Source organism: Anthonomus grandis, chromosome 3, assembly GCF_022605725.1.
Source record: "Anthonomus grandis grandis chromosome 3, icAntGran1.3, whole genome shotgun sequence".
Lineage (NCBI taxonomy): Eukaryota > Metazoa > Arthropoda > Insecta > Coleoptera > Curculionidae > Anthonomus > Anthonomus grandis.
Genome location: NC_065548.1, coordinates 21,887,994 through 21,900,984, shown reverse-complemented (window position 1 = coordinate 21,900,984; position 12,991 = coordinate 21,887,994). Strand labels below are relative to the sequence as shown.

The 12,991-nt window shown below is 30.4% G+C and overlaps 1 protein-coding gene across 1 annotated transcript; it reads right to left on the bottom strand.

Annotated features, from left to right (window-relative positions):
• Nucleotides 1-10,522: 10,522 nt before the first annotated feature.
• On the bottom strand, nt 10,523-11,414 carry LOC126734160 (glutathione S-transferase-like). Its single transcript, XM_050437693.1, has 4 exons — nt 11,237-11,414; nt 11,006-11,176; nt 10,811-10,953; nt 10,523-10,756 (listed from the first exon to the last, which is right to left on the bottom strand). The coding sequence occupies exons 1-4, from the start codon at nt 11,373-11,375 to the stop codon at nt 10,580-10,582; spliced, it is 630 nt and encodes a 209-aa protein (XP_050293650.1). The 5' UTR covers nt 11,376-11,414; the 3' UTR covers nt 10,523-10,579.
• Between the last annotated feature and the right edge of the window lie 1,577 nt (nt 11,415-12,991).

Below are 12,991 nucleotides of genomic sequence, written 5' to 3'. Positions count from 1 at the left end.
TATTCGTAAGATCAAATTTTGAAAGAACAATTGCTAATAAATATTTTCTTTTAGTCTCTAGAATGGCAGATAAATGTTTACAATTAATGCTAAATATTTTATGAAAATCATATTTAAATTAACAAATAAATATGTTATAAGGTTCAATAGAAATAATAATCTAAATTCTGTATTATACCATAGACGACATTTCATACAAAAAATCGCAAAAAGATCTAAAATTAAAAAGTACTTATTGATTGCAGATTTAATCGAATCAACCGACAGCATTACAATAACTATTTTGCAGACTATAGAAGGATTGCATAGTCCTCGAGTGTGAGAGACGATAGAATGCATTCGAATAAGTTTAACTAAATAATATGGCAAGCTCAATGCATTCTTATTTATAAAACAACAGCGCTTTTAAAAATAGCCTACTGCTTTGCACATTTTTATTTGCACACTTTTCTTACCGCAAAAACGCATCTGTAAAACTAAATAAGTGAGCTCCGTCCATAAAAATTAAAATATCAACAATCATTATCCAACCAATGGCTTCACCTCATCGAACTATCATGATCCATCGACCACCATTCCCATGCGGAATGGATATTTCGTTTCTGATATTATTATTGAATATACAAACGATTGCATATCTCTAATTTTAAAATAAAAGATGAATAGAAAAAAATTATCGCGTATTTAGACATTCGAAGTGATCAGGATCAACTCTAGTTGGTTATAACCAATATGTAATATTCCACAAAGATATCCATAAATACTAGAATAAACAACCTCTGATCAAGTTGCAGATTGAAATAGATAATTCGCCATTTGGACTCGCTAGCGTCTGCTTAAAGATCCCGTAATCATCAAATTCTAGAAAAAAAGTGCTGTGAAAAAAACTATTGTGTATTAGTGAATGTAGAGAATTTTCTAATAATTCGTAATATTCAAATCAAAATTTCCGGCAATCAAACTACGCTGCAATAAAGCAACTTAATAACAATGTATAATAAAAACATATTACATAATTATTACCTACACGCACACCTAACCAATAATAATTTATTCATAACTGAGAAACCGGCATCTCGGAAGTCAATATTTCTTGCAAATTGTCGACATCTAAAGAAATATCTAGTTTAAGCAACGGCGGCATGATCTGCTACTTTCAAATTTCCATATGAAGAATTTGTAAAATTTTAATAATTAATTTCTTATCGTAGATTGGTTTTTGACCAGGGAAAGTATTTTCGCGCTAATTTGAAAACGGAAGCGAATTTTAAACTAACAAAAATGGTTCTGGCTTCAAGATCTCGTTCTTTCGAAAAATATTTAATCATTTATTAGTCTAATCTAACTAAAATCTGGAAACCGTTTATTAGCTTTAATCAATAATGCCCAAAATGTATTCTCAGCGGCCCTTATTTGTTACTGTTATAGTTTCCCTTTAAAAACTTAGTTTCTTATTAAAATCTTTAGAACTTTTAGGCTCCTAAAGTAATGGTTTAATGGCATTATTATCTTCTTCAAGCATTTTGCAATGTTAAGAGACATAAAAATAAAAGTTTTCTTATTATTTTTCTGTAAAAAAATTTTTATTCGTTATAAAATAATTGTTATTTAAAGACTCATCGAAATATTAAGATACAAAATTCCAATTAAGGTTGTTAAAATAAATTATTAAAATTTTGAAAGAAATTTTGTCTCGCATGATATATGGCAATAATGCTAGCGCGGTGAGTCTTAAAAAATGTGTTAACAAAAATAGCAATCCAGCTACGGAACTATCACAAGCTAATTAATGCTGTTAAGAATCAAAAGTTTGCTTCTAAAGCTTAAACACTTTTGAGCAGTAATTTTTTGAAATTAAGGTGAGATCAGTGTTATATAAATTAACATAAATTACTACAACACGTGTTATGAGTGAAAATGTTAGTTTCAAAGATTTTGAAGAGTTTTAGGGGTTCCAGAGGTTATACAAGGTACCGTAAAACGGGGTTACTTTGCACCATTTTTTTTAGTTTTATTTTATTAGTTAGGATGGAACGTCACTCGAAAGAAGATCTGAACTTTTTATTATAAATATCAATTAAGCAGGTTGTAATATAACTCTGATTATAGCTATTTGTTACGTATATTGCCTAATCAAAAGAACAACCTAGTTTTATTAGTGGTGCAAAGTATACCCCAAAAAAGTCATACTTTGCACCACTCAATATTTTATTAATATTTGGCTACTAAATGCTTGCTGGTGCATAGAAAACCCTTATTATTTCAAACTTTGCACCAATTAAATGCGAAAAAATGTTCGTGGGCCAAGTTTTGTGAATTTAAATCTACCTACCTACATATATTTATGAAAGAAGCATAAAAGTAAAGAAAATTGCTACAATTTAAATGAACAAACTTTATTATAACATTATAATAGTAAAAATACAATGTTTGAAACTAATCCCACCACAATTTGTCACATTCTGGGACAATGTACAATCCTCGTTTGGACATTTTCTTGGGAGAGTTAATGGCGCCAATTACGTTGTCCCACGAATATTATATTTCGTCACGTCTTTCTGGCCATTTCCAAAACTTCATCGATCTGGCCATAGCACTGATCATCGCTCCATCGTTTTCTATTGCTTTTATCACACCAGGATAAACATGATCTTCATAGAAAAATAAAACGTACTCACCAACAATTTGTTTAACATCATCTAATCCAGAGTTTTTGACTTTTTCGACAATATTTGTTCCAAGAGAACCTGAGACGAGTTTTTCATTAAATTCTTTTTCTTTTTCCATCTCTTGCTTCTCATTTATTTCATCATATCATGAATCCCTGCCTAGTGGAAAGTGGTCGTCCAAAACAATCTCCTCTAAATCATCTACGATTTCTGGTTCAACAGCTTGAAGAGGTGTGGATGTAGATGCTCCAGTTAGATCTGTTAAACTAATTCAGAATGGGCAATACTGTATCCTGCTAAAACCGTTATTTTCTTCTTCCTACGTGGCTTAAACTGTGTGGCTTCCTGTCTTTTATCTTCTAAATACTTAATGAAAGTGTTTTCGATATCCGACGAACTTTATTTATTTGTGTCGCTAGCAGTTGTCATATTAGATTGCTTAGTTGTTGTTAACCGCTCCAAGAGCAGTGTTACATTGCAAGGGACGATACCGCATTTCCTAAATCCCGACTTTAATATCTCAGCGCTATTCTTTTGAATTTTTTCCATTAATGATTGTAAAAGCATTGGAAAATGCTGTTTCTCAAGTACATTTGATCTGCTCCCTACACGAGTTTCCTTATATTGAGATAAAATATCTCTCCAGGCTCTTTTCATGGAGGCAAATAATGCGACATCTAGCGGTTGTGTAACATGGGTGCTGTTTGGAGGCAAACATACAAAATCAATGTCGTGTCTTCGACATAAATCGAGGACTTTATCATTAATATGAGAAGACAAATTGTCTCCTAAAACGACCTTCTTTCCCTGAATTTTTTTAAGCCTGGGCAATAGGAAAGTGCTGAATCAATTTGCAAATGTCTGTAATTCGAACCAACCAGATGCAGTATTTGCATAACGCGTACCAGGGAGACCATTCTCAGTCCAGGTGTCCCACAAATGGTTGGATTTGTACACCACATAAGGAGGTAGAAGCTCACCAGCTGCATTTTCACAAATCATAAGAGAAATGCTACTCTTTGAAGAATTACAAATTCGTTCGGGATACTTAACACCACGTTTAGTTAATATCTTTTTTTGACCGGGGTCATCGGTTAAGTTTGTCTCGTCATAATTAAAAATAGCATGCGGCTCTACACCAGTTAATGTTTGTTTTAGATTTTCTATGTATTCAGTCATTTGGTTTGCATTGAGTGCTACTCTACTTCTTTTTATGTTCGAGGCTATCCTTGCAGTAAGGTCCTTATGACGAGTTAAAAATTATTTGACCCAATCGATACCTGGAGTATTATCTCTAAAACGAGTTATTTTTTTCCTTTGCGATTTAAATAGCTCTTGATTATTTGTCGCAATTTCATTCCAGTAACAGGAAAACCAAAATCACTAAGGCTATGAATGCATTGTACGAAACATCTTTCCTCTTCATAAGAGAATATTGATGGGTATCCAGGTTTTCTAGCGTGTGTTCCTTTTAATTTGTAAAAAATAGTTCCCCTTGGAGTGTTAAAGGATTCAGCGGCAACTCTTATGCTCATGCCATCTTGTATTGCTGACAAACATGCCTTCAAATCTTCTTCTGAGTAGTCTGCATATCTGCGAGATCCCAGTTTCCTTTTATAACGTCTGGGCATTTTCTGAAAACCATTTACCTATTTAACTTTTATTCTTGCGAATGAAAATAGTTTGGACGTGACAAGTAGGGGATACTTTGCACCACTTGCAAGTTGGGGATACTTTGCACGACTTGAGCGGTGCAAAGTATACCCAATTCCACGTGATGAGTGCACATGTAAACAATGTTTTTTTTATTGCTATCCTTGTTTAAACCCGTTATTTTAACAACTACAAATCGCAATCGATTATAGTATAAGCCTTTAGACGTGTACTTACCAATTTTTGTACTCTGGGACTTTCTACACAGTATGATTTTGCAAAGCCAGAAAATCATAGAATTTCTAGGTTAATATTCGGACGGTTGCTGATAAAGAACTGGCAACCAGGAGGATATTTGCGCGCGTGTTGGTGACGTATTGCGATGTTGCCTATGTGTTCTAGAGGTAGTAGAAATATCTGAACAAAATTATGAGGAGGATTACAGAAAATATAATTTTACATGTTCGGTGCAAAGTTTCCCTGCTCAGTGCAAAGCAACCCCGTTTTACGGTATCTTAATTAAATAAAACATTTTGTTACACATTGATATATCAAATTGTTTAAGTAATAAACGTTGGTAAAACATGATGTTATTAATATTCTTATTATTATCTATACGAAAAAAAATATGTGAATACATAGAGCAATATCTACGCAACTGGAGCTAATAATCACATGCACATGTTAGAATCTAAGAAAGTCTTTGCAAAACCAGGGCTCTTTTTAGGTTAAAATAAAAATTGACTCAAGATATATCACTAAAAACCAGAATTATACACTTGATCCAATTTGATAACACTCTGTACCATTATTGACAAAGTCTTTAGTAACGCGAAATTTTTCGATATGAATCCTAAAACAAGGAGTATACGAAACAGAGGATCACCTAATTTTGAAATTCAAAATGCTTTTTATGTCCATGACCTGGGTGCTAAGGCAGTTTAATTTGCTTGTCATAACAGAAAATTTTTGATGTTGGAAATAATCAGTCCGCAATATTTATTGTAGTTAATTTAAATAAATAAACTCTTTAAACTATTCTTTTTTAATATAATTTTTTAATTTTTATCCAATTTATTACAAAAGCATAAGGTAGCATATATAATTTAAAAGTCATATCATCAAAAAAATATTACTTATAAAAAACAAGTTTCTCATATTTTTAGTATCTCATATTACTCTTTTTTTCAGTAAATTGCCATATCACCTGAATTACTATAATACATGAAATACTGTAAAATCTCTTAATTATAAACAAATGTGCCATCTTCAAGAAACTCAACAAGGGCTCTTGTAATAAAAATAATTTAAACATTTATTGAACTTATCGAACATGTCGTGAATGCTATGATATATCGACGAACATTTCAAGAGTAGCTAGGGAATGATCTGTTTTTGCTAAGTTAATAATTCCTGAATGATTTTATTGAGATATTTAATGAATGTCAATTATGATATGTTTTACCACTGTGACATGTTGAATTTTAAGATATGGAGTCCTTTTTTATCTCCTCCGTTTATCAAATTATTAATACTTTGAAAATAAAATCTTTAAATTATTATTACTTTATTAAATTAGCCAATCTGTAAGTTAACCTTTTGTTTTAATAATAGTTTAGACATCTGGTGATTGATTTATGAATTCAACAATTTGAAACATTTTTTATTTTTATTTGTCATTCACGAAGTCCTCAGGAATCTTTTTCACATCTTTATTATAAAAAAAAACACTATGTATGGTTTGTACATGCCTATGATGATACTCTAAAGTGAGCGAAACACGTGTAGCCATATATAAATTAAAATTAGACTTTGACTTTGTGTTTTTGTTTATTTTTAATACATATTTGCTTGAACTCTTGTAGAAGATGGATGATATATTCTTGTTCCCAAGTTATGTTTTAATGAGTACCAATTTTTAGTTACAATATACGTTTATACGTTTGATATGCGTTTGTGTATACGTTTTATAGCTGAATTTTTCTCTTGGATTTAATTGACTTTTATCGATTGACAAGAGCCTCTATCTTTAAAAAAGTTATTAAAGTACAGGGAACGTCTCAATATTAAATAATTAGGTGCAAAGTGCTTCTTGTATGCCTAAAGGCCTCCGTAAAAATATTACAAATATTTATTGAAATAATGTCAAGGATAGTGCAAATGTGTTAAAAAATATTAAAAAATGAGTCTCATCCAAAACTACCGCTATTCTTATCCTAAAATCTTGATTCGACCAACAAAATCATCTTTAGCATTTATATTCATGTGAAAAATATAATAATGTTTCAACTAAATCTTATACGTAATCGGATCCGAAAATGTCCACTATAAATAAAACCTTGATGTCTATTCCTCAGGTTGTTTTGAGATCTAAGAAAAGATATAAAAAAGAATCATTCTTATATGAAATTTATATTAAAGCAAAAGCTTTGGACAAATCGCATCAATCGCAAACAAGGAATATTCTACTTATTTTCTTTAAAATATTTTCATATTAACTGAATGAAGCCAACGTATTGCTTATTTTCTTTTGTCTAAGTGAATGACGTCACCATGACTTCAGATTCTCCAAAGACTTAATATTTTCGGTCTTTTTAGAGAATATCAATACGAAACACTTATGAACATTTCTAAAGAATACAAATAAGAACATATCCTTAAGATTCGGTACGATTGAACATTAATGGAATAATCGTATGTTTTCTCAACAAATGTGTAATTATAAACGCAGCATTCCAAAAAAAATATATTATTTTTTAGTAGTTAACCAATTTTATTAAAGTAAAGAACTTAGAGATTTTTATATTATCAACATACCGTCAAGGTATAAATTCCATAATACTAGGAATTAAAAAGACATTTTCCCTGACCAACTGCAGATAAGGATAAAACGCTAACACTCATAGAAAGGACACCTACCCATCTCGACCTTTGTGCCGCTATGAGTTAATTTAGTTATATTTGTTTCAGTTAAGGATTTTTTTTTAATTCGGTAGCTCTGCGTATCTTGGGTGCAAAATTTTTCCTCAGCCCTTTTCATGGAATTTTCGAATCAGTTTCTCATTTCGCACTGTTAAACTCCGGGTCTTGCAGTTATACATTACCACGGGTCTTAGGATTTTCATTCTGCTAGACACATATTTGAACTTTAGTATATCGTTTAAGGCAGACAAGCACCTGCTAGCTGACTTTAGGTGTTTTCTGCTGTCTTTAGTCATGTCGTTGTTGGATGTGATTGTAGATTCTAAGTAGTTAAATTATTTTAGATTTTCAAAGTTTTACCTATTTATTGTCACATTTTGACTTATCCTAAAATCTGCCTGGTCTTGAGACATGCATATGTTTTGTTTTGGCCTCCTTGACTCTAAGCTCCCTATATGCCGCTTCAATTCCCATTTTGTAAGATAGTTCTTTTACTTTTATAACGCTTATGCTCACTGCGTCTACATTGTCGATATATGCTATCAGCAGGCTTTCATCGACTAGCCCCGAATAGTCTCCTTGTTTTAGATTTGCACACACCCGAAATACATCTCAGAGGCCATCAGCATAGATTCTACCATATAAGCTCTGGTTACTCTAATCACCTTAGATGGGATGCCAAACTCAGCCATTGTGTGCCATATTTTGATCAGTTTTTACACTGTCATATGCTGAAAATATATGAGTATCTGGTGGGGGTTTTGGTTGAATTGAAGTAACCTTCTTGAGAAATATTAGAGGCTTTAATATTTTTAATTTTTTTATTACTGTTACAATTTCCTCTTTAGAAGGGTCTAATTGGATTGTTACATAGTCAAGAGATCTAATGCTTCCCCCTCTTTACCAGTTCCTTCATAAGGCAGTTGATAGAACTAGTTCGTCCATATTTACAATATTTCCACTTTGTCAGTTATTAGATCGCCATTATTCTTTTTTAAGATTTGGTGGGTCCTGGGTCTGAATCGTGCAGTTTGTAGAGCGTGTCATTTTTGGTGGAAAGTTCTTGTGTTATTCTTTCCCTCTTCTTCTAATGCAATTAGCCCTCTGGCTCGCTATTCTCTCTTTTTCCTTCTTAACAATTTCTTTTTCAGGGTTTCTAGTTTCCTGACCCTTCACTGTTCTTGTCTGGGGACTTTGTAGCATTTTATAGTCTAGCCGTAATTCTCTTCTTCATAGCATCTTTGCAATCTTAATCATACCAGTGGTTTTTGTATTGCCTCCTAGGTCTTTCTAGCTGCCTTTCTAGTTGTTCCACATATAAACTTTCAATGGCATCCGTATCAATATTGTATGTGGTGTTAGTAACTTCTCTGATTCCTACGTCGCTCTAGTTCTTCCTGCTGAAGCTTCTATATATCTCACTAAGAAGAAGGACAATTGCTTCGCTTGTTCTTTGCTCTATATATTCTAGAGTCTGATTTTGGCCTTGACCAGAAAATGATCTCTATCAGCATTTGCCCCTGCTGGAATTATATAGTACAAAAAAATAAAGATTTTAAAATTATATAATTTTATTTAGTAAATATAATTTATTTGTATTGGAGTTTGGATTAAAAATAAAACGTAGAAATAGATATAACCTATTCTTGGAGTACATCTTTAAAACAAAAAAATGTTTTTATTCTTAACGCTTTTAAAAATTGCGGCATGGCAACACCGCAAGCATAAGCAAAATGTCATTTTGTCAAAGTCAAACAGCTTTGTGTTTACACTCGGCATTTGCGAGGTTCTGTGTTTTGTATTTAGTTTCTGGTTGAAAAAGAGGACAGGTCTCATTTGAGTGTTTTTGTAAACTGTTACGATGGTAAAAACTTCTGCATTTGTGACGCAGCGAACCGTCTTCATAAACGTAGAATAGGGGATCTTAGAAATAAAAACTTGAATTTGAATATTTGTGTGAAATACAAGTATAAATATAATAGGAATATATTTTTAAAACTAAATATTTTTTTGAAAATACTTAACTATTAATAGACTATAAAAAAAGTAAACTGGAGTTTTGTCCATGGTGTTACTAACAAGACTTATTTCATGTTTTGTTGTTAATATGTATTTTCTATAAAGACATTAGCTAGATTAATTTTCGATATAGCAATATTGTGAGCATAAAGTCAGCATCCTGTATATATTATCTGATGTGATATAAAATAATTCATGTAAAACTGGTATTTGTTTAATACAATAAAATTATGCAAAATGTCAAAAATTTGTATCTTAAAACGTGAATTATTAAGAAATCTATTAAATATTATTTAATTTACATAGAAATGTTTCTTATCAGGTAATGAATTGCGTTAAAAAAACACATAAATATTACTTATATTCAAAGCATACTCTATTATTAATAAATATTTTTCATGTAAATATTTTTGGCGGTAGTGATTCCTTGCTTCGGTGGCATCAACAATAGGATAGAGCGGCGTTGCCATGTCATTACATTTTTCTTTAAAATACATTTTTACATTCATTTAACGTTGAATATCGACTTCACTAAAGAGTATCTTATCATAGTTTATTTTAAAAAAATATTTGATATTCTATTGAGGAGCAACAGTAGTATTGTTTTGTGTCCGTCAAATTAAGTGACAAATTTTTATAATATAGTGTTTTTTTGCAACTTCTCCATGAGCATTTATTGCATCAGGCATGCTACAAGCAAACAAACTGTCCATAGTTCCATGGTATGCTACTTCTAGCCTTTTAAAATTCTACATATAAGGACATAAAAAAATTTTCCTTTGAGATATCCTTTAATTTTTCCTTTTATTTTAATTAAAAATTATGTTTACATTTTAAAGTTATTTATTCCTAAATCATTAATTGTATCAGCCAATTTGTTTTCCAAAAATCTGCAGGTATAATGATTATCTTAGAAAAAACGTTATTGGTTAAATTTTGATCTAATCTAAATAAATTGCCTGTTTTGAAGCTTGAGTATAGCTAGATATTTATAGTAGAGTAACAGCTAGATATTTATGCAAAAAAAAATTACTGATAATGTAAAGGGTCGTCTCTATTGTGCATCTACGAAAAGCAAGCGATATTTTTCTTATATAAATATTTATGTTTAATATATCAAAAATATTTTTAGATCATTTCTCATTCCATTTTGATGAACTGTCTGTATTTTTTTAAATACTCTTACAGTTTATCTATTTTTCATTTCAATTAAAAACATTGCAATTTCTACGCACAAATTTTTAATGAAAACAAATACATACACTTTATATAATTTTAATCTATGAAAAAAATATACAGTTAATAGAAATTAAATATTAGATATTTTTCAAGTCATCAATAGGGCGTGTAGCTACATATTCCCTAACACTGGGTAGGGAAAAGACATTTTTCTTGACAGCTTGTAGGCTAGGATAGGATTCTAATAAATCTTGCTCCATAAAGTAATTTAGATAGTCAATAACTCCAGCGAAGTAGAAATCAACCCAACTTAACTAAAACCAATACAATTAAAAGTTTGAAAAATTACTAAATCTATGATAATGTACCTTTCCATTTGCCAAATATCCGTTACCTTTCTTTGCCCATGATTCGAGTAGCGGCAAATAAAATGGTAAGACTTTGTTATCTAAGTCCTCCTTTAATCTTTTCTGTTCTGTTGAATTTGTGTTATATTTCCAAAGAGCTATCTCTAAAATAAGTTTTTTAATGAAAAAAAGTCTTGCATTTTACTAATATCTTACTTAGTCTTAGATCGTTTAAGGTATCAGCCACAGCATCAATTTCCCAATTTTCCAAATCATTATCACCAGATAGACCTAATTTTTTTCCCAAATATCTGCAGATCGGTATGCTTTGAAATAAAACTTTTCCATTTTCTAGTTCGAGGGTAGGAACTTGTCCAGCGGGAGTGTCTGAAAATATGTTATTATTATCTTAATAACTCTAATAAATGTAACTTAAAAATTACTCACTAGGTTTTATGTCTTGCACAAATTCTTTTGCGTTAAACCTTTTATCTTCAAAGTGGATATTGCCATAGTGGAGAAGAAACCTTATTGGTTCACCTAGTCCAGAGAAGTTAAAATATGAGAGCTTGTATGTAGGTGCCATAGTTACTATTTTTTTAACTTAGTCTAAATAAACCGTTATATTTAAAGATATATATGTATATTGACTGAATTTCTATAACAATCAGTTTACTGATAAAAATGCAGGGTCGTCTTAAAACATTTTTTTTCCGTCATCCTAAATAGGCATAGAATTTTCCACATTTTCAAATTTTTCAATAAGATCATTTTATTACATTGAAACATGCGTGAGTTATTTCTTACTTTGATATACTCTAGCTTTATAATCGTATTTATTTAAAATCGTGGTTTGTATATTATAACATAATTTTTGATCTTTTACTAAATTTTGTTGGTCAAATTTTCTCTTCTACTTTTTCAATTTTTCGTATCTTATTGATTTTTGCATCAATCTACAGAACAATTTAAAAAAAAACAACCATTACTCGGAATATAATGTATTTCTTGTGGTATTCCTGGTTTACTCACATTTATGAAGCCAAAGATAATAAGTAAATATTGTATCAGTAGTAGTAACGAAAGAAACCACTTTTTTTAAGAATAGTTTTCTTTACCGTTATTTGTATATTTAAGCCTTGAATTAAAATTTATAACCTTTTGAGATACAGAAATTTTATTCTCATGGAATTATCACACAGAAGGGCACTCGGCTGTAAATATTTTTCTATTTTTATATTCTAAGCACTCGGCATATAAATCTGATAAAATGAGATTGAGTCATTTGAGCACAGACAGGAATTTTGACGAAGAATTCATTCTTTTCGTAAATCAATATATAAAAAAAAGTTTTTCCTCTTTGGAAATTGTGGACACACTATATAATTCCTTTTTTAGACTGATGACCAACCTGAATTACTAGACTTGAGCAAGCAATATTGAATAGATTTACTGTTTAACAGTTTTTAAGAACATATGGCATTTAAGCCAAGTATCATATCTTCATTTGCAATGATTATTTGATTTTTTTAAGTAACCCAGAACAACCTAAAAAATTATACCCGTAATTACAGGATGCAGTCTCTAAAGAATTTTTACAATTTTGTCAAAAATCAATTTGTTTGTTAATTTTAATTAATTACTGCGACCACAGAACCTTCATTTAACTTTCTGATAGCTCTGTTCAATACTAGATTCAACGCAAACATTAACATATTTTTTTATTCAAAAAAATGTAGTGGTATAAAAATTAACAATGATACTAAATTACGGTTCTGACTAAGATGAGCAGTCCATTATCTTATGTAAATTAAATAAATAATGCGTTACGTTATCATGTTTTATTTAATGATAAAGTAACGGTACAAAACAACCTTTTTCATATTTTGAAAACTGAAACCATGATGAGCCAAGTTATTTATAGATTTATTTGTATTTGTATTAATTAAGCATGCCCAATCAATAATATTGCATTTCATGATGAATTAGTATTTTTATTAAATTTTCACTTTTTGTTTATAAAAAGACGTATATAGATATAATTTTTGCTCGTAACCTACATTGAATATAACCTCCTATAGAGCCTACATAGGTACTTTAAAAAATTATTATTAAAATATAATTGGATTTTTTACTTTTAAATTTTAAAACTAAAAACAACTTTTCTTAGTTGGCGAAATATAAGTATTCTTGAAAAGTATT